Raw genomic sequence first — 23,637 nt, 5'->3', positions numbered from 1 at the left:
AGCAATGTGGTAAATGTTTTCCTGGTCCCATTATATTATTTATAGTGACTATAACAGCAGTTCAGAATTGGGTTTTGTTATTTGGCACTCAAAATTAATCACAGTAAACAGTATATTTATCACAAAGCTTGTACTTGCTTGACTACTTAGCGCGCGGTTAATTGCATGGTTCTCTTCTATATTTAGTACAAGCAAAACATAAACAGCAATATAGAACCTCCTAATTTTTCGAAGTTTAGAATTGGGAACAGTGAGTTAGATTAATTAGAATATTACTAAAAAATTCAAACAACAGACGATAAAAAAGCTATTTTAAAGGTATGCTATTAGTTACTAAAAAACCCGAAATTCAAATTTATTTTATTTTGATAGGTTATATATTTTTTTGGTAACGTATATTGGTACTTCGCGCCAAAATGTACGTTATTTTTTTCTAATATCCGTTTACGGACATTGAGTTTATAAGACGGATATATCGAAATCCTTGCAGAAGTTTTTTTGGAAAATACGAGGTAATAAATAAATTTACAAATATACAAAGTTTTGCGCATAAACATAATCGGGTAATAAGCGACGAGTTACTTGACCACAACTATTTCTATTCAATACTAGATAGCGCTGTTTTTGTTTAGTTGTCCTATTAGATGGTAGATGGTGCTAATTACAGTAGACTATAGTAAGTAATATATAAATAATGTGTATAATTTTTTGGGGTATTTTCTTTTGTAATAATAAAAATATAATATGCTATCCTGGATATTGCCTACTTATTTGAAAAACAAAAAAAAATATATTTTGTGGTATCAATTTTGTCTATTACAGTATTCCTCAGTAATCTGTGCTTCCGCGAGTCTATGACTGCTGTCATTCTTAATCCTATCAAGCAGAAGTTGCATTTTTGGTTTGTTTGTTTTTTCATTTACGTATTCTTTCGTAAACAAACTTTCTGTATGTTCACCAAAGGATCGCTATGGCAAACCAGGAGATAAGTTTAAAGTGGAACGGATACCAGAGTAACATATTGTCTAATGTAAAGGAATTATTTAAGGACGAGGGATTATCAGATGTCACCCTTGTGTCCGAGGGGCAGAGTTTTAAAGCGCATAAGGTGATTCTTTCAGCTAATAGTTCGGTTTTCCGGACTATTTTCCAGGTAACGACCTTAATTTGTGCGTAGTTGTGGTATAATTGTCATATATTGATGTCGTATAGACTAACGCCCACTCATTTTTTTCGTAGCAAAACCCCCACAAGGATCCTATTATAGTTCTTCATGACATCAACACTGCGTCCTTACAAACGCTGCTTACGTTTATGTACAACGGCGAAGTAAATGTTACTGAGGAGTTTCTTCCGATTCTGCTGAAAACAGCTGAAACATTAAGAATATGTGGACTTTCGACTGGTAATGAGTCCTCTAAGGATGATGAGGTAAGTTCCGATATTGCAATAGCTGCTGCGTACATATGCCAAGGGCCAGTGACTTATTTGTGGCCAGCCTCAGAGTATGACTCCAAATCAATTTGTTGACTGCTGATTATGGACTGACCTTTACCTTTACCTTTACCTTTTACTATATCCTTTCAGGTAGTCTGCAAGCTAATTATTTCAATTCCACAAATACTCAATAGGAACACTTTGTGGTTGAATTCTGCAGGCTCCACTGCCAAACCTAGACTTATATCTTACTAAACTCATCTACGACTCTATGCCATAATACTATTATTATTTTTACAGAAAACAACCGCTACTCAAACGAAGAAACGTAAAAAAAGTGAAGCAGAAGACAACAATAATAAAATCAAGAAGCCAGCAATAGGTGCAACAAAATCGGACACTGCTATCAACCTTGTGAGTTCAGATTTAATTAAAAATGTGGGTGTAGGAGTAGTAAATCCTTTATTCAAAGCTTATAGCTTTTACTTGGGTAGTACATGCAGCATATGGCAGGATGCAACTAGTTGCAATAGTCTAGAACTAGCAGAAAATTATACTTTATTATTCTAAGCTTTTACTGGGGTAGTACATGTGACATAATTATATACATATATACATGTGCAGGGCACAGTTCTGTTATGCTGGATTGGAAGAAATTAAATCCTTTTGTTCCTTGTTCCTTTATTAATATTGCTCCATGGGTATTTTGCCAGTACTGAATGATACGGCCAAAAAATTGGCCTATTTATATCCTAGAATCATGAGTCACAACTACAAGGAGGTTCAGCTAGGGATATAGGCTTTTTAGCCAATCACAACTATTTTCTATGTCTATCCCTTTTGCTCTATTTTTAAACCTGTATGAACCTGTTCAAATCGTGGCCCTGAACTGAGGATTCACAAAAATAATGATAATTATCTATTTACTTTGTTTGGAAATTTACATATTTCTATTTTCTACATCAACAAAACCTAAACTATCAAAAAACATAATACAAATGACACTTATACCTATACCCTATAAAACTATTAAAAAATCTTTATTAAAATACAATTGTAAACATGAAACTATACTATATGTATAAAGTCTATTCTTCTAGTTCTTTATGTATAAAACATCTATTCTACTAAGTCTTTTATTTTCTTATAAATTACAAAACAATGAAACATAACTAATAACATTAAAACTATCAGATGTTTACAATATTAAACCCTATCACTATGATACAAGTATACAATATGTTAGCTGGCGTAAACAATGTTAAATTTATTATTAAGTATTGAGTTGGAGTCAGCTGTTTGTGTCGTCCCGCATAATAGCAGAATGTACTCGTAGTTAGTTGCGATAGTCCAGAACTAGGGTAAAATTTTTAGCTGTTGTCAATGTTATGAATCTCTTAAGATGATACCATTGTAAAAATTATAAAATGAAATGCAATTTAATTTGGCTTGCAAAATAATTTGTAGATATTATTATAACATGTTTACTTCATTTATCATAAATGTTATGATCATCAACTTCTTATAACTTAAATCTTACAACACCCTATACAATATTTCAGACAATTGTTCCCAAAGTTGAGCCTGTGGACTCTCCATTGACAGACTATTCCAATGAGAATACCAATGACACAGACATAGCGGTACTTGAAGACAGTTTGGAGAAGAAATATTCTGTGAGCCCAGAGATTCTATCTAGCAAATCTGTGTGCACGTCCGTCTCAAGCGATCGCAGCGTCAAGAAATGGATTAACGAAGTTAGCAGTACACAGCCATGTCTAAATATTAGTAACGAGAAAACTAACGGGATTGATTTAATAGAAGATGACAAGGATAGCATTGAAATTGATAAAGAAGTGGAGACAGTGTTGCAGAGTGGAACGATTGTTGAATCGTTGAGTATTACGACAGAGAATCTTAACTCAGTGTCCAGTGAAGCTCAAAGTATAAAAGGTATTAATCAGTTTATAATTTAGCTTTGGAAGGTAGTAGAGTTAGTGTGGTTGGTACGACTGTCACACTTATTTCTAGCGTGAAGCAGTTCTGAGTTTCGATGGAAATATGTGGATGATGGTTGACTTACATAATTCAACCCCTTCTACGTATAGTATCGTTTTCGTTGCATAAATTACCTTGTTTTAATGTGTTTTATCAACACCAGTAACTTTATAAAGCGTATAAAATAAAATATATATGCCAAATTTCATAGAGATACTGCAGAAATGCAGATTCTATTCGCATTTTAGTATATTCGAAACTTTGAAACTCTCTCTTGTAAAATTGTCATTTTGCAGTTACAATATTATATGTAGAAGGGGTCGAATATGAGGTGACCTATTGGTGATCTTAATTTTCAGGATTAGAAACACATCCATTATCAACTTCAGATAGAACCAGTGTTTTATGGATTTGGTTACAGATGTTCATATGCAGCAGACACCATTTACCACCATGTCGACTGCATGTTTGTTTGTTTCTTCAAACATATTTCAAGTATATATTGAAAATAAACAGAACTCATTGTAAACTGACTTTTTAAAATCATTTTTTCAGATAAGGCCAATACCTGTTATGCTAGTCCGTCATTCCCATGCCCATTTTGTCCCCGAGTCTACAATAGTTGGGGTTATAGAAGAAGACATGTGAAATCAAGGCATATGACAAACAGGTATGATACATCACTTTTCAGTTTATAAGTTATATTGTTATATCCAAAGTACCCTGATGGAGGTAAATGTAAATCTAGTATGTTTAATGGTACAAAAGATTGACTTGTTTTCACATACAATAATAGGAAGTATCATCACATACAATTAGTGAAAGTCAAACTCTCACCGATTTTTTTTAAATTTTATTTATTGTTATTATAGCAGCCATTAAAGTACATACATCGCAAAAAATTGAACTGTCTTTCTATTACGCTTCAATAGATAAAGCGAAAACCTTCGAAAATAGTTGTTTCTTGTATGATGAACCCCCTTTGTTTCCACAAAAAATTGCGAGTGTCTATCTATTACGGCTTAGAATATAGAACCCTGTGACGGTCGGACAGACAAAGAAGTCTTAGAAATGTACAATTTCTAAGACTTCGTTGTCAAGACAAGTTGTCTTCGTGAAATATACAAAATACTAGCTAACCCAGCAAACGTTGTGTTGCCATATAAATAAAAAAATGTTAAGGGTGAACAACCCTTATCACTTAGGGGTATGAAAAATAGATAGTAGCCGATTCTCAGACCTACTGAATATGCATATAAAATTTGATGAAAATTGGTAAAGCCGTTTCGGAGTAGTACGGTAACTAAAACTAACAGTGTGACATGAGAATTTTATATATAAGATTAATTTCTATTTAAATATTTTGTATTTTGATTTTATTTCATTAGTTTTTCAATGCTTGATCAATGTAGGTATATGTTTTAATTACGATTTTTTTAATTAAAGATATTTTTCCAGTACTACAGCTAATAACAACACATTTTTATCGCCTTAAACCAATTTTTATGTTTTTATTTATTTCTATTCACGATGTTTCCAGTCTATCGTGCAAGTGGTGCGTGCTGGTGCTGCCGTCGACGGGCGCGTGGTACTCGCACGCGACGCGCACGCACGGCGTGCCGCACGAGGAGGCGCGCAACTCGCTCGTCGTGATGGTGGAGGCGCACGCGGTGCTCACGCTCAACGAGCCCAGCGTCGCCCAGCTGCTGGGGCAGGTCGGCATGGATGGGAACGGTGGTGTCACGGAGAAGAGCAATTGATTGATTAAAGCCCATGGTATTTGTGGGGGCGCTGGACATACAAAGAGGAATTCATATTAATAAGATAGAGCTGAAGAGTTTGTTTGTTGGAACACTCTAATCTCATTAACTACTGGTTCAAGTTGAGAAAATATTTTTGTGTTGAATAGTCCATTTATTGAGGAGGGCTATAGGCTATATATAACATCAGGCTATGGAACTCGATGGCAAAAAACTAAAGTCCACGCGAACGAAGTCCCGGGCGACCACTAGTACAATAAGTAGAGGAATACAACATGTCAAGAACAAAAATATAAATCTATCATTAAGATCTTTGTCTGGCCAGGGATTAACGCGATGCTCACTATGTGTCATGCCGGTGTGGTAAATGCTCCGCTACGCTGGTTGTTATTAGTTGAAAACCCAAATTTGTGTGTGATGAACTTGAGATGTGCAATAGATTGATAAGGGTGATGTAGTGATGGGCAATTGATTGGTCGGACATAAATGCAGTGATTGTGAAGTGCAATTAATTGGTCCAATTATGTTGATGTATTAAATTGACATGAACTGCGTAAGTCCCTTTTACTTAGAAGAAGTTAAATAAAATACGTAATAGGTGTAAGGGAGAAAAGCAATTGATTGGTTGAATACTTTGGATAGCAAGATGCCACAATCAAGGAGTTCAATTAATTGGTCCAATTAGGACTGAAGTATTGTAGTGATGTGAACATTAAATCCGTTTTATTTACAAAATGGTAATGGTATGAGAAGACCAATTGATTGGACCAATTTTCCTTAGAGGAAGGTGGTAAGGAATCAGCTGAGTTTATATTCCAATAACACATGAAAAAAAATAACTGCTTTTTAGGCAAATAAGGCAAAAGAATGAGAAACAATTAATTGGTCCAATTTGATTGAAGTATTCCAGTGAAGTGATATGAGCAAAACTCTATGTAAGTAATTATTTTTTAATTTTCTATAAAATATAGAATATAGGGATGGGAAAATTATCAAAATCTTAGTCATATTGGATTTGTTCTGAAAATGTGCATAAAATACATATAAACGTGATGTTTGTGGAAACTTAAAATCGGCTATGTTCTCCACATATAAAAGATATTGGAAAACATTAATATAAAATAATTACATAACAACACAATAATTATATTAACAATTTTATTTGGAAACAACTAAAAAAATATAGTTTTCCCATTTTATTACCAAATTATAACTTGCTCTAATTTGATAAGATTGTGTGTGGTGTTGGTAGATTGAAAGAAAGATATTGAAATATAGTTGCAGCATTATACTTTATTTAAAAATAAATATAAAATGAATTTAAAGCTGTACTTAGTGTAGGTACATGCAGTTTTAATAGTTAGATTGTTTCATTTGTCCGTCTAAACCAGTATTTTCCAATCTTTCTGATGGCCTTGGCCCCTTAAAAATAATTTCTAAATCCTTACTGTCTGTAACCTTCATTTAACCAGTATAACATTTTTGTTTCTTTTTAATTAATAGGTGTAGTTAAAATATCTTTTGGACTAAAACTTTATACGCAACCCCATTATAGGCATCCTTAGAGGCTTCATTAGAGGCTTCCAAAAACACTGGCCTAGACATTGTCATTGCAAATTCATTATTAAATTGAGCATCATATTTATTAAGAGTTGTATAATCTTACTTATTATATTTCTATCATAGTGTGTTTTGAAGTGAGTGTGTGAATTTTATTGCCATAATGAATTGTATGGAGATGTTATATTTTTATACTTCAATAATATAGTAATCTGTCAGACTTTGGCTGAATAAATAAATTAGATCCATGGCATATTTGATATGCCCCATAGAAAGATATAGAAAACTAATATATAACCTAAATTAGACTATAAAACATTTTCATATCAAATATCATGTTCCACTTAATATTTACAAATATTATACTTGACTATTATATTCTACGTCTATCTCACAGGAAATCCATATGACTGTGGTTATTGCAATTGTTAAGTGGAATGATCCATTTATATAAATGGTTGGGTAAAAATAAATAATATATTGCCAGTAAACATATTTCATACACGAATAATATTACTATTGAATTTAGGCATTATTAAGCTATGATTTCTAATGATAAGGGTTTTTGTAGCCGATTATGGCATTAAATTTAAGGTCAGTAAAAATTTGAATATTTGCATTATGTAATAAGTTTTTATAAAGATTTTTAAGGGCATATATTTTTGTACTCGTAAGGGTTTTTTACTTTAATACATCTATAATGTATGCGTTTATGATCTCAAAACAAATAAGTCAAACAGTAATTAGTCATTAAGCTCCGTAATAATAGAATGTCAAAATATTTTATTTTATCTTTATTTTGTTTCTTGTCTTTCGCTGTGCATTCTTTCTTAAAAAAATATCTACTTACACACTACTATTTAATTTTAACTCTTACTGCATAATAAATAAATAGCAATTTTGTTTGTACTGCATGTAGTACATATTTATATGAAATAAGAATTTTTAATAATATTTTTCCTAAGTATGCGAAAGACGGCATTATTATTAAATTTGTAATACATTATACATAATACCCTGTAGGGTTGTTCAATGGGTAAGATTGGTACTCAGTTTCTGCATAAAAGAAAAAAAAATCTTCATTCCTTTGTAGATTTTTTGAAATTGATTTTTTTGCTAGACTTGTTTGATGACGCAAAGCATAATTAATATTTAAACTATAAAGCCCATCTTTAATATGGTTAATAAATTTTCACATACACGTCATTTCAGGATATTATGTATGACTGTAACAAAACATTTGAAATAACGACTGAACACTAAACAATAGAGCTTAGGAATTACGTAATAATAAAAACAAGATATTTTTATAAACATCTAGTTACATATGTTTAGTTTGTAAGTCAATTATTATGATACTGGGCAATAACTTAGGGTGTGATGTCTATATACGTAAGATATACATTATATTTGATAAAAGCAATATTTGGACTGTATTTATGAGAGGCCTAAATTTTAAATATCTGATAGCAAACGAAATTGATTTAGGAATCGAAATATATTTTTTTAAGTAATTTATAAATAATATTCCTTGTATGTATTTATAACGCATAATAAATATGTAATCTTAATGTTGATATAATGAAACTGCTCACACTTTAATCTATCTTATGTCATTGTAAAATCCGCGCCAAACTGCTAGTCCGCTCTGAAGTTAATGCGCTCAGGCGTAGGCAGAGGGCCAATGAAGTGGAACACAACTACAAGCATATACTCCATAGCAAAAGTAAGGGCACACTAACGCAGCTGTGTACCCGTAGGCGCGAGCGGGCAGCGGACGAGTGTCGGGGGTCCCGCGCTGTCTTCGTCACCTTAATATCTACTATTTGCTGTTGCAACCCGACTCATTTCTATATTCTGAGCGGACTACCAGTTTGCCGCGGACTATACCCTTCTACTGTTTTATTAACAGGGGTCATGTATGTTATGTCACATGTTTAGGGGAACAAGGGGTTTATAATATACTCTTTGCTTAAATCTGCGTAAATCTGACAGTACTTGACAGGGAGGCTATAACCAAAATTCTTCATAAACATAAAAATCATTCTAATATGTGATTCATTTTCATCGACCCGTTAGAGTCCCACTGCTGGGCAGGGGTACTCTCATAGATTTGGAAGGGTTTAGGCAATAGTCTTCTACATTGCCTAAATAGATATTGATAGATATGTTTTTTTTTTGAAAATATTATGTAGTGTGGAAAGCTTTCAGGTATGTTGGTTACCTCACGATACTTTTTCATCGAAAACACTAGCGATGACTCAGTTCTTAAGTAAATAATAATTTATACAATTAGTACATAGTTTAATCAATCGCAAACTAACATATGAAAACATTTTCTCAAAACATGTGTGACAGAATCACGTCTGACCTCTTATTTATTTTATACTATACCTAACTATAATTAAATATAATTTGTATGGCATATTGTGTAACATATCAAAATGTACAAATCATACAAACGAGCTTCATAAAAATAATCAAAGGGTACCAAACTGATATGAGTGTAATCATACAAATTAACTCGGCAATAATTTTGTTTTTTCATAATTTTCGGATTTAATTTCTTACCATAATTATATCCAATTTTAATCATTATATAGCAGTAAGATACAAAAGAGTGAATATAATAAAGTAATCGACATAATATACAAGTGTATGTAATTATAAATAATGATTTTTACATATAATGTATGTCTGTCAAAGCTCTATCATAGAATTAGATGTATGTCATGATGTAACTGGTAATGCTTAACAGGAATGTTATCTGCAATCACATAAATAGTACATAAATATCTCGTCTGTTTCATGGGATGGAATGGAATTACTAAGATTGTAACGCCGTATATTGTTTTTATGAATGAAGTTTATATAATGGAAGTTTAATTACACGCATGGCATTCAATAATAACATTATTTCTAAAATTTTCTGGGCACATCATGATATGTCTGAATCTATGATGTGTCGCTGTCTATAATAGTTCCAATAAAAAGGTACTAAGAATATTATTGTGATGTATAAATAAAACAACTTTACAACTGCAATTCTTTATTAGCTCTGTATGTATGAAATGTAATACTTATACTACAATCCGAATGAAACTTCCTTCCAAACACACATTTTATTAATAATAATCTTGAATGATTTGAATTATTTATTTCAGTATTGTATTCCTTCATATAAAGATATAATGTTTAGTATGTATACTACCGATTATAGTTTCTCCTTTTCTACTATGGACCATTACATTGTCTAAGTTATATGGGTCTATTCACACTGTTATCCGGTCTCGCTCCGTCATCACATAACAATCCAGAAATGTTGGAAGTCTTAACCAATACTTGAATTTCAATTCATGGATATATTTTTTATTTTATATCATTCTCGCTTTCTGGACTGACACTTGACGACAGTGGTTATAGACCCTTAATAAATATGACCACTTCTTTAATTTTAAGTAATGTAAGTTACCAAAGCAATTTTGATTAAGATGAGATATATTTTTATACGAAGTGATGAATCGCTAATATTTATTTTTAAGCGATACTATCGTGTTTAAATTTAAACTTGGATACGCCATCATTTAGCTACGTAAGATCTTTTGTATCTAATATACTTAACTCTATTGAGACATAAATTATATTTACTTAACGAGCATAACAGTATAATCTTATGATGACTTAATTAACACGTAACTTATGGCTTTAAAAATTGATTGTCAAAAATAATAATAGTTTTATGCCATAATAGAGATGTATGCGATCCAATGCAATGGAGATTAAATATATTTTTTACAATTCGAGCATTGTTTTTCATTTACAAGTCAGTTGCGGTTCCTTCTAAGGTGATTCCTGGCGCGATTTCAACTTTTTCGGAGTCTGCTCTGTTAGAATCAACGATGGAGTATAGATTCGATCTGGAATCTTTCCGAGCCGCCGCCATAATGAGGTCTCTTGAACTTTTCCTTTTGACCATCTTCTTTCCTGATGGCGGTTGGCCAGAAACGTTGGGATGAGAAGAAGTCTGCGGATGCACAATGTGTCTAGTTGGTCTTGATTGTCTTTCATTATATTCCTGGAAATCGTCTATTTCGCCATATCGCTTCATAGATGCTCTGTTTTTGGGCGTCTTTTTTAACATGGCTTGGAAGTTGTAGGGTGGCGCATCATCGTCGTTAAGGTTGCCAGTCGATTTGGCAAGAGCTTGAAGCTCGCTGATCGGATTCGGTATGTCGATTTGGTTGACGCCGTACATAGATCTCGTGATGCTGGCTTTGCGGAGACCCTTTGGAGCACTATTTTCTAGAACATTTTCATCAGTTGGAGCGCTCCATGGTTCTGGCGGCTGATAGTAGGTTTGTTCTTCGGGTTCGGGTTTCTTCTTGTACACCGCTGGTCTGTCGCTCGGTGCTTCTTTAGTTTTATCAGGCTTGGGAGGTAGTTTTGTTTCCACCGGCTCAGGTAATTTTGGCAACGGTTGGTCGGGATCCCTTACAAACGGAATACAAATGAATGTTTGCGTGCTGACTGACATTTTCGCGTTTATTTCTTCGACTAGCGCCCTGTGCTTTAACGGCTCGTCCCATTGCTCCTGGTCGGAGTCGTACTGGGTGGCAAATGTATCGCTGAAAATAAACCAGTTTGAAAACTACTGGCTTCGTGGATTAAAGGGATTCCATGGGATAGATTCCAAGTTGATAGAATAGCGATCTTAGGGTATTTACTGTTTTTGTGCTTGGACCTATTAATTATTTATGGATGGAAGGGTATTTGTGTGCAAATGTCGACGGCTTGCAGTAGTCACATTATATTAAGTGGACTACCTAGAACCATCTTAACGGAAGCCTTAGCAGTGTATACCTACATAGGTACGTTTGTAAACGTGTATGTTTAGATAAGTCTTCATATGTGTGTGTATCATAAATATGCGTGTTAAACTTACTTGTATTTAACACTAGGGTCACACATATAGGATGTATCGTAGTATTGTATTTGGTCGATTCTGAACGGTAGCTTCCAGACGGTCGGTCGCGTAGAGCCCAGATAGTCGGCTGCTCTCACTCTGGGATCTACGCGGTCGAGCAGCACAGGGACGCTGTTGCTCCCGAAACCTTCGAGCGCTGCTTGATTGTATATGTGCACCTGGAAATGGGGTCCTTACTGCTTATTGCGCTAGGGTACTTATCCAGGTACCTTTTATCTGTGTAGATACCTACCTTACTTAAATAACTTAAATGTTACAAGACTTAAAGATTTTTAAATCTGATTTGGTAATTGGTATAATTTTCGCGTATTTTTCTATTCGTGTACTGTAAGATAATTTTGTACTTACAACCATTATTCCTGCACAAGTGACCCCGAACTGATAAACCTCCTCTGGAGGTTAGTTTTTAAGATACTTTCTTTTATATAGTGCTTAAAAATCTAATATAAACTTGAAGATTAAAGGATTGTAGTATATATACCAGAATACTATAATTTTAATGTTCACTTTTGTATAAAAGATAGGTACATACGAGTAGATTTTAAACGCAACTATGTATGCCCTAGATTTAGTTTAGGCACACCACCCACTAACCACTTACCTGTTGTGAGAAATGGACGAGATCTTGATAACGGACAGCCCGATACTGTAACAAAACTTGGAACATAGATCGGCTTTTCCATTTCATTGCAAAACGCTTCAAGAATGCAGCCGTTTCTTCGTTGATTTCGGTTGAAGTTTTACTAACGAGCGGACCGTAGGCCTTACGCACTACGTGGCCTCTGTACGCTGAAATTATACATATCGAAGTTTCTGTCCCGCTATCTCAATCTGCCTTACTTGGATAAGAAAAGCAGATGTAGATAATTATAATTAAAGCTATAGCTGCAGCTGTAATCATTTGCATAGCATACTCCTAAACATAACTCTTGTATAATTGTGTGTCTGTCTTTACGCGATAGGTAATCTTGTGAATAACTGAATAAAAAAACATAGCTTGGGTCTAGTCATATTTTTTGGATTTTCAGCAATATTTTTATGAATTCTGTTATTAATTTAGTTTATTTTATGTTGCAGTGTATTACGTACCTTTCTGTATCAATAGAGCCGCGTCATCCTCAGAAAGATCTTGTGCTGTTTGTGACTGTTGTTTTCTCAGTTCTCTTACTGCAATTAAGTATGTTAACATTTTATTTTTTTTATGTAATTCCAATTACAACTAGTAAATTTGAAGAATTTCACCATACCGTGTTGTTGCTTAGATTTGTCCTTTGTAGCCTTTCGTTTCGCTATAAAAGCTCGCATCATGCTTTGCACTTTAACAATCTTTTTCACTTGTGTTTCATAGAGCCTGCCGAAAAATTTTACATTAGCCATTATGTTTATCAATCAATGAACTCTTAATTATCTTACTTACCTGGATAAGAACTCTTCATTATAGTATTTCAAGAATACCTTTGTCTGACCTAGTTCCCAACCCTCCATTTTTAGACGAATCAACAGCAATCTGCAGTTATCTTTCGTTTCTTCTACGTTCTCGTCAAAATCGAATGCTAAAAAGCGGTATCTGTAAAATAAATTTCGTTACGCAAAAGTAAACAAATAATATGTCTCATATGCTCAAGGAAAAGTGTGAAAGACGATATAGGAATTAATGAGAAAATTAAAATAAGATTTTTCAAAGTTTTGCCAGATGTCTCCGATGGAGGTTTCTATTTTTTTTAAGTTTAGGGCATATCCCCTATATATATAGAAATGGGTCTCTATATGACATATTTCTATTTCACAGTATAACTATGGTGAAACGAGGTTCAAAAGTCATGTAACCTACATCTTACCTACGAATGAATTCTGCGAAGGGAATTCGGCACGAGAATCCCTTCTGGCGTGCTTTGGCAGTGTCCAAAATGCCAAGCGCTCTAACTTGTTGCATCACCACTTCTACTTGGAATCCCCGAGGTTTATCGTTCAGGTCGGGTCTGATGCAACGTACGTAGTGGGTGCCTCCACTACCAGCTCCCACTGCCAGTTGCTTCAGCATCTCTAGACTGGTGGCTCGGTATATCGCAGCGGCTGTACGCATTTTGTGCACTTGGGAATACATGCCTTTGGAACCTGTGTTGTATTTCTGTAAGATTATTGTGGAAAGTTACTAGGTGTATCACCACTATTAATAAAATGTCTAGGAATGTAGGTACTTAGTCCCGTAAGAAAAATATCGTCCTATTCCCTTATATACGCCCATGGGTTTTCTTAACGGGTTAACTCTATCTATGGTTTTAAAGCTTACCCTTGTTTTGACATTTTGCTTCTCTTTTTCAGATTTTGTTTTAGGAGCTTCGGTTTGTGACTGACTTGAAGACACGGTGAGATTACCAGATTTGGTTAATTTGTTTTTGAACAAATGATGTAGGTTTAGGTTAGTTGAAGCTCGCATAGTTTCGATCATTTCTGGAGGAAGGAAGTCTCTGTTCTTGTCTGCCATCTCCCTGGCATCGTAATTGACTTTTCCTGTGTAATGAGCTACGCAGAATTCATGACTTCCAGCCAGCTTTATATAGGGACCTTTGTAGAAGGTCTTTATTGCGGCTAAAAGATAACATTCCCTTTAACAATTAATTGTATTTGTGTTATTAACATCTATGTATGTGATTTTAAACTTACTCATTATGAAACCTTGACCTCTTCCTGTTCGGCTCGCCTCATCTAAAATATAAAAAAGACCACGAGGTCTACTCATTAATTGGTCTACTGAATGTTTGTTGTCATAAAAATGAAATTCCTCAACATCGATTCCTTCTTCTCGTTCTTCTTGCATTTCCCAAACAAATGTTTTCTGATTGTACAAAAACTGCATTTGTTCATTGGTCGTATTTACAATCAGTTGTTCCAGGCGGTTTCGATAAAAACATTCGAAACCAAACATATCTATTAACGTTACGCAGAACTTATCACCGCTGTAAGAAAAGTTTATTGATATCTTCACTGAACACTTATAGATACCTAAGTATATGAAAGCATAATATTTTAGTTATAAAATGAAATCGGCACTTACAACACGGATCGCATAAAGGATAACTTTGAATTTATCAAATTTATCATCCAATCAATAAGTCTTTTGTACAAAGCACTTGCTAATACATCTCTGGCATCTCTTGCATCGTCTGTACTATGCGTCTTTTTGAGGCAAGTACCCTTTTCAATTAAACAATAGTTAAGTAAACACCATAAAAACTTGTTTTCTTGGAGCGACAGTAATTTGGCAATCTTTTTAGCTTCATCTACATTTTCTATCTCAGCTGTTCCACTTTTACCATCACGAAATCGTACATTACCCAAAATGAGTATAGCAGCAAGAACGGTTTCGAAGAATGTTATGTCTTCCTCTTCCCAATTTAATATTTTCAAATTATCTATGAATTCCCTATAAAGTCGGACATTTTCTTGGGGAGTTTCTCGTACTCCCTGTGGTCCTTTTATTGGTTCCTCTGACGTTCTTAAATATCTATGTCTTCTATCGCTTTCAAGATGTAAAGCATTTAATCTCCCTGTTGCTGCCATGGCATCATAAAAATAATATAAAAGGTTAAAGTTTGCGTGGGTCCTGTAAATTTAAAATTAATTTATTCAAAAATGTATGTATGATGTCTTGTATAAATTGTTCATGATTAAGATATACTAAAATAACATATTTACATGTCAGTAGAAGAAATACGCCATTTTTCTAGCTGGTAGAGCCAAAATATTGCACCACTTAATTTTCCAGAACTGCCGTAGGTTACTTGAACTTGAAAGATTGCACGAGTGGAATTAGCGTTAACTGGTGTTGCGGCATTGATACAGTCTTGTATTACTTTTGCTGCTTTTCGAATTCTCTCGGCTGTGTTGTTTTTCATAGCTCCTAAATAAGTGAGATGAGAGAGTGCATGAACCATATTTGTTGATTTCCCTGCTTTACTTTCGCCAGTAAAAACAATATACTGTGGTTCATTGTGATGTAGCGCATCTTGGAATGCACTGTCGGCCACAGCAAAAATATGTGGTTCGTTATCAGATCTCGATTTACATTCGTATTTTCTATGGTACTGAAAAATAAATGTTTCGTTTCAGTTAATAAACTGTTACCTAACTTACGTTCCATTTGTTAAATGAAATAATTTGCCAAAATACTAACTTGTTCGTTGTAAATATTATCATTTGTATTTGGATTTAATATAAGTAAAATATCTCCAATGAAAGATGTGAATGAACCTTTTTTGAGTTTTCTTTGAAGTTCAACTAACAAATATTTCTCAGATAAATGCTCTAAAGCAGCGAGATCTTCAACTTGCATAATCTCAGGTTTCCCGCCTTCGTTAATTAATAGACCGTTTTTGATGATACGCTCTAGTGGTTTTTCTGGAGTCACTTTGTCTTTTACATCCATTGCCAACTTTTTCAGTTCTGTCGTTATCTACAAATTAATTAAAATAATGAGATTAAATGGTATCTTCTGAAATAATGTGTACTGAATATAAATGTGTTTATGCTTACATGAAAATCATTTTCCGGTACAGATTGAATAAATGGATGCTCTGCTAGTTCCACCATAAAAGGTCTATGCTCAGGATTCTTTTCCAAACATCTGAAGTACAGTGTAAGAGCAAGTTAGTATAACTTCCAACTATATTAATAAAAAAGCACAAAGAATATCAAACTTACTCGGTGATAAAATCGTTGATCTCATTGGAAGACATCGATGGTTTCAGAAGACTCGGTGGAGGATTTCTGACTATTTGAAACAGTGCTCTAGTCGGATGCATATCTTGGAAAGGTGCCTTACCATCTACCATTTCAATAGTAGTTATACCTAAGGCCCAGACATCTGCTCTATTGTCATATCCTTCTTCGGTGCATGCGACTACTTCAGGTGCCATCCAGCTCGGTGATCCTATGTTGTTTATAGTTTTACCCATCTCTTCGTCCAACATACAAGACAGTCCGAAATCCGCAAGCTTAACGTCGCCGTCTTTGTTGATCATTATATTATCACACCTAACGTTACGGTGCATGATTTTGTTTTCGTGCAGATATGACAGCGCCTAGAAATATATGGTGTCGAATAGGATCAATTGGACCAATCGCGAGAGTCAACACTCAATTTTGACAGGGAGTGATGGAACGACCGCCCCTAACGAATGGCCCGTCTCGCCGCCTGCCGCTTGTCGAGACGGCTCGGCGATACTAATGTCAGTGTCAGTCAAGTGGCCCACGCCCATGAGATTCATTGGGAGCTATTTGCATACATATCAAGGCTGGGACCTGTCGCGGACTCCCTGTTAGCTCCCTTTACTGTCTGACGTATCAGAGCGCTTAATGCGTTCATTACTGTCGTAAAACATAGGGTTGCTAAGTTTAATGTCGATAATTTTAATCGATTCCATTTAATTTTACTACTGTAATAATGATAATCGTCACTAAGATTAAAGTTTTATCCTTAAATATTTTATCTTAGATGTGGTTACGTAATGAAATGCTTAATAGAAGCATTTAATTTCAATTTGTTGTATGTGAGTATACGTGGTTATTACTTAATGGGCGTATTTTTTATATGAACATAATTAAATTAGCATAAAAGTTGTTCTGAATGTCTCACATGCGATAAACTAACTACTAATTAATAGTAGTAGGTATGTATATTAACGGAAAACATGTAATATTTAATGTATTTAAATTGTATTGGATGAGAGGGATGGGGCATAAGCCGCATAAGTATAGCGAGGAAAGTGGTTTGCATAAAGATAATACGCATTTAACGTCTTCTAATTTCTTTGGAGCCTTAAGTATTGGATTGTGTTGGGGATTGGAGCCTTTAAGGCGAGCGTGTAAGAGGCATTATGGGTCGGTGGGAACGAGCCTGCGGGATCATTGGCTACCGCCGCAGAGGTCCGTATATCTTGTGTGCGCGAGCATTATTTACGATAATTGAGCGATGCGTCGCGATGGGGGGCCATCACGGTGTTGTCGGGCACGCTTCGACATTCGCATCGACAACTTCGACTGTTCCGTCGCGAATCACATCAAATAAAGCGGCATGCATTTTAAGTAATGGCCCTAGATAGTATTTCAACGTACGTGGATATTCTCGGCCATATTTTACTCCACGTCACGCGAGCTCCGATCTCTGGGACACGGATTCGAGAACAATTGAGTTTGCATTCAAAGTACCCTCCAATTGATTCAGCCGTTGAAAGGTGGACTGGCAGGCCCTTTGTTTTATAAACAGCCATCTCGACTCGGATGTGACGAACGACATGTTTATAGTCAGTCGAATATGGGCTTACCTTGATCGTATGTTTGAGTATGAAAGCGATGTGGTGCTCGGACATTTTTTTGTCCGCCTCTTTCAGTTTTTTGACAATGTCCAGGACAGACCCGAATTCGCATAGCTGGAAAGTAACGTAAATCTTAGTGTCTTATGCAAGTGATAGTCATTGATTTATACTCAATCTCAGATTCTTCATTACAAAATAAAAATATGATGTGATTTACCTCGGTAACGAACCATACTTTATCTATTTCTTCAGTATCATCACAGAACACGCCGTAGAAGTCTACCATATTGGGGTGTTCTGTAAAATCTCTTAACATTTTATACTCATCTTGTATGTAATCTTCTCTGTCTTCGGTATACTCTTGTATTTTGACACAAACTTCTTTGCCAGCGGCCTCGTTATCGATAGCTTTGTAAACGTCGCCAAAGACTCCAGAGATCAGCTTCTCGTCAAGTTTGTATCTCTCTAAAGGGCTTGGTAAGGACGATACTAGTAAACCGTCCTTCATTTTGTCTCATTACAGGTTCGATGACACTATAATGAAAATGTGTGTTTAGGGAAAATTATGTGTTACAATACGTACAATACATTTCAGGTAACATTAGTGGGACTGTGTTTGCTTAGTTTAAAGTCCATGTTACATGTTAAAAACAAACTTAAGGCAAAAATTTTGAAATTCAGGTTTTGGTTTGCTATTTGCAAGATAAGGTTTGATACATAGGTGCTACAACAAACGACTACTGTACTGTGTTTTCCACCTCCAAAATATAATAACTTTATTTCGGCTATAGTTATGTATCAGTTATAAGTCAGAAACTCTACCAGATCGGCGTCTTAAAACAATTCATACATTCACTTACAAAGGTAGGATGAGTATGGTTCAATCCGAGAGGAATCCCGTGATTCCTATGTGGCAGTCCACATCCAATTTTTGTATGGAGTAGGAATAGGAATTATTGCATGGCCTCAGGAATGGTAACGCATCTTCGACCGAAATCAGAGAGGAATCTAATCTTATTTAGACATTACAGATGTTCATGGGCAGCAGCAGCAACTTACCATGAGGCGTTGTATGTTTAACATTAAAAAATCTTCGCTTTCTACTTCGATAAAATAAGGAACTGTCAGGTAACAAAACGAAATTAATATAATTAAACTTACCAGTAATGCGACTGGACACGACTGATGCTCTACAACGGAATGGCTCTACGACAAGAAACCTTGTCAGTGTTGGGGCTTCGCGTATTAAGCGCAACTGAAATCCCTTAACGCTATTAGATCATAAGTCTCACTGACCTTATTGTATTTTGATTACTACTGCATGTTGATTTCTTACAAACGGTGCGTGAAAATACCAAAAAAACAGATTTTCATTTTTTTTTTCAGTAGAATATAAAATAATCCAGTGAGATTCTCTGATAGCCATGTGGTATGAATTTCGCCTCTACGTGCTGGAGGTTCAGGGATCAAGTCACGGACATATCGGTTTTTTTTAATTTATTTGGTTAATAGAAATTAATTATTACTTGGTTTATTGGTGAAGAAGAACATTAGGCGTAACGTATTTTTTATTTTAGTCTTTTAATTAAAATATGCTTGAAGTATGATCTAAATCCATTCATTCTGAGAGACCTGAAAAGCGATGAGATCTGCGTTCAGCAGTTGGACAATAGATGACTGATGATAAATCGGTTTTTATTATTATAATTGCTTTACAATGATAGCCTAGTGGTTAAGAAACTCGGCCTCTCGATCGAGGGGTCCGAGGTTCAAATCTCAGGCACGCACTTCTGATTTTTCAAAGTTATGTGCGTATTAAAAATAATTATCACTTGCTAAAACGGCGAAGGAAAACGTCGTGAGGAAACCTGCGTACCTGAGAGATTTATAAAAAAACATCTCAAAGGTATGTAAAGTCTATCAATACGCACTTGGCCAGCGCGGTGGACTATGGCCTAACCCTTCTCATTATGAGAGTAGACCCGTGCCCAACAGTGGGGTAGTAATGGGTTGGTGATGATGATGAATTGCTTCACAAAAAGCGTGGAAGAAATTCTGTACAGTGAATAAGTACTAGATAACATGTCCATTGTAAATAGGTACATATTATTAAACTACACTACTACTGCTAAAATGTCCATCCGTATTTACTACTACATATCTATTGTGTTAGTATTCATAGTAGCGGTTAAAGTACTACGATAAAAAAAATAGTTTATTTTACAGAACAAATTTTGTAAAACTAACAGATTTATTCCAGTTTTACAGTCTGATAAAATTGTGTGATTACCTGCTGTAACCTTGGTGTAGGAGGTCGTGGGGATAAGCTAATAATCTAACGTAATCTGACGTGTGTACTATTTATAAATAAAATGAAAAAGTCTGTCCGTCTGTTCTTTTATTTATCGGTAGGTTTAAATGCATTCAAAACATGTTATAGTTAAGACCCGCTAAGGGGGAACTGAGACATAAGTTTAATTAGTGCTCACTATGTCATAATGGTAAAATATCGAATAGTTGGTAGGTTCTTAGGTGGTAGAATTCTTTTATGGGTCGACGCCGGCGGCATCACCGGTATCCTATTTCTGCCTAATAACAGCAGTTAGGCGCTGCTGTGTTCTGGTTTTAAGGGTGTGGCAAGGGAGAGTTATTCCGAAGTATTCCAGATTAGTCCTCAAAGGTAGCAGGCAACGTGTGGCCGACCTCAGTGGGGAATCGTATCTTATCTTAATCACAGATGTCCATGGGCGTCAGTAGCCACTTACCATCAGATGGACTGCATGCTCGTCTGCTATTCCTATATTATATATGAAATCGTCTATTCGTCTAATGATTTAAAACCGTCCAGTATTGAAAGTTTAATTGCAATCCAAGATAATAACGGGGACGGAAGGTTTAACGTCTACCTACGTACATCAATAAACCTACTGAAGGGTTATTTATACAAAACAACATCGATACTCTTACTTATTTTCTCTTTATTATTCATAAAAAAACAGTTGCGAACAAAAAATATATTTTGAGCAACTTCTTACAATTCTGTAGTATCTTTGCGATTCAAATAAACATCTTGAACGGAACGCGTCGGAGCATCACAAAGGGCTACTTGAACTAAGTACCAAATTAGCTGGAAGTAAACGGATAATTGCAGGAGTATCCATTGAGCCGTCGCTTCAAGACATCTCGATGATTGATTTAATCGATTTTCAATTTTATGTTCTTGTGCAAAAACTGTGTAACACCCTTGTAAAATGAAAACATTTTTTTATTCACAGTGTATTGAATAGATACATTATTCTTCATATCGTTGTTTACGAAGAAACGGTACCTAGTATGAAATTGATATGTCTTATAAATAAGTACCTATACCTACAAGTAATGATCAGCATTTTAAAAGTGTATAAGAGAAGCAACGCGTCTGTAATTAATTACCCTCAGATACTACTCGTATCAGTGAGAGCCTAATGTTTAAGAAACTCGGCCTCTCGATTGAGGGGTCCAAGGTTCATATTCCAGGCACGCAACTCTGATTTTTCAAAGTTATGTGCATATTAGAAATTAATTATCACGTACTTAAACGGTGAAGGAAAACATCGCGAGGAAACCTGCACACGTGCTGCACACAGCTGAGAGATTTATAGAAAAAAAATCTTAAAGATATGTGAAGACTACCAATACGCACTTGGCCAGCGCGGTGTACTATGGCCTAATTCTTCTCACTCTGAGAGGAGACCAGCAATGGGACAATAATGGGTTGATGATGACTACTCGTATAATTAGGCAGTGATACCACCGATCGAGTGGTTGAAACTCAGCCCCTCAATCAGGGTGTGCGAGGTTTGAATCTCAGACACGCATTTCTGGTTTTGTAAGGCTAAGTTTCTGTTTTTGTATTTACTTATTAGAAGTGAATTATCACACACTATACCGGTGAAAATATCGTGAGTAAACTACATGCCCGTGAGTTTTTTTAAATAAAAGTTCCTACAAGGGTGTAAAGTCTATCAATTTGCACTTGAGCAGAGGGGTGAACGACCAAAAAGCTTTCTCATTCTGAGTGGAGAGCAGGCTCTGAACAGGACGATAGAGTACCTATTTGCAACCCAAGCGTCAAATCTCTTGACGATGAGTTATTTTTTGAGCTCACTTGTAGATTTCTACAGTATACCACCATAACCTCAAGTAGCCAACATCCACGCTTTTACTCGATAAAAATTCAATTAAGTAGGTACCAACTTAATCTTTAGTGATAATAGGTTTATAAGGACTGACTGTCTTCACAATATACTTTAGAAATTACTTTAGAAATTAGAAACTGGGTACGGGACTAAAAATGATAATAACAAAGATTTTCATAAATATTTTATTTTAAAATACAATTAACCCGAAAACATCAAAACCGGAAAATAGATTACATATTATTTTGTATTTATTTTTGTATATTCCACGTCATATTGGTTAACGCTCATACAATACTGTTATCCATCCATAATTGGATTTAAGACCTCTGAGATATGCTACTGTTGCAGGCCATAGAACTCAGTTGGAACACTGTGTCTTACAATATTGTGGCGAGTTTCCGCAGATCACCAAGAGATGGCGCCACACGCATCACTGAATCACGTTATCGAAGATTTCTCAACAAACTTCCATATATAAAAGTTTTGAATTGAAACACAGAACACGGCTACTCACAAGAATTCAACAACGCTTAACACTGCTAAACTCTTGTTTTATTGGGATAGGGCTATAATTAACTGTAATACATAATGTCAATTCCAATCTTTTTAGTTTAGTTTTTGTCGAATCTTTTAGATTCTTATATATAAGGAATAAATAAATTTAATGAATTCTTTAAGTATGTGTCATCGTTTAGGTGTGTCGGATAAAATATTTCATTTTCTTTTTTCATTCTTACTCCTTTAAAAGTAAGTATGATCTTAATTTCAAACATACATACGAAATGGTCATTTTGTAAGCATTTCAAATCATAACCAATACTTAACTCTAAAAATAAACATATTTTTTACTTATAATTAAGCGCAATCCAAACAGATATAATACTTGATATTGATATAAACAATTAGCGATAGTGCAGTTAATGTTCAAATACAATAAATATTATGTTGAGAATGAAAAGAAAATAAACTAACTTAACCTAAGCTTCATAGACTTTTATGTATCTTAATATTTAACCGTCATGGAATTGGATGAATATACTTTTTTATAATATGGGAGTAGCAGACGAGCATACAGTCCACCTGATGGTAAGTGGCTACTGCCGCCCATGGACATCTGTAATAAACCCCAGATAGGATTAGATATTACTACCTGAGGTTGGCCACAGATGCGCCGCTACTCCTGAGGAATAAGCTGGAACGCCTCGGAAAAGTCTGTCTCCCTGTAGAAATAGGTGTGGCGGTGATACCGCCGGAGTCGAACCACAAAGGGTTCTACCAACTTCAAAACGACTAATGTGTGTGCAAAAAAGGTAATTATCATCCATTATTGTGAATGATTGAAACTATGTGATGATAGTGATAACTAAGCTTGTAATATAAAGATTATATTATTTTATGTTATT

The 23,637-nt window shown here is 35.0% G+C and overlaps 2 protein-coding genes across 2 annotated transcripts; one reads left to right on the top strand and one right to left on the bottom strand.

Moving 5' to 3' along the window:
• Positions 1 to 874: 874 nt before the first annotated feature.
• Positions 875 to 7,560, top strand: LOC140747701 (uncharacterized). Its single transcript, XM_073080247.1, has 6 exons — positions 875 to 1,153; positions 1,240 to 1,431; positions 1,738 to 1,851; positions 3,000 to 3,390; positions 3,991 to 4,105; positions 4,976 to 7,560. Exons 1-6 carry the CDS (start codon positions 971 to 973, stop codon positions 5,193 to 5,195), a joined length of 1,215 nt encoding a protein of 404 aa, XP_072936348.1. The 5' UTR covers positions 875 to 970; the 3' UTR covers positions 5,196 to 7,560.
• A 2,484-nt stretch (positions 7,561 to 10,044) lies between these two features.
• LOC140747700 (neither inactivation nor afterpotential protein C-like) lies at positions 10,045 to 18,589 on the bottom strand. Its single transcript, XM_073080246.1, has 16 exons — positions 18,271 to 18,589; positions 18,063 to 18,167; positions 16,441 to 16,820; positions 16,273 to 16,363; positions 15,914 to 16,192; positions 15,436 to 15,824; positions 14,795 to 15,343; positions 14,404 to 14,696; positions 14,030 to 14,328; positions 13,578 to 13,867; positions 13,157 to 13,306; positions 12,987 to 13,090; positions 12,829 to 12,906; positions 12,341 to 12,528; positions 11,698 to 11,897; positions 10,045 to 11,380 (listed from the first exon to the last, which is right to left on the bottom strand). Exons 1-16 carry the CDS (start codon positions 18,559 to 18,561, stop codon positions 10,573 to 10,575), a joined length of 4,494 nt encoding a protein of 1,497 aa, XP_072936347.1. The 5' UTR covers positions 18,562 to 18,589; the 3' UTR covers positions 10,045 to 10,572.
• Between the last annotated feature and the right edge of the window lie 5,048 nt (positions 18,590 to 23,637).

This window comes from Epargyreus clarus, unplaced genomic scaffold, assembly GCF_041222505.1.
Source record: "Epargyreus clarus isolate Ecla_fem2 unplaced genomic scaffold, WU_Ecla_fem_2.2 ptg000015l, whole genome shotgun sequence".
NCBI lineage: Eukaryota > Metazoa > Arthropoda > Insecta > Lepidoptera > Hesperiidae > Epargyreus > Epargyreus clarus.
Note: the sequence above shows the minus strand (reverse complement) of the source record. Positions and strands in the feature narration are given on the sequence as shown.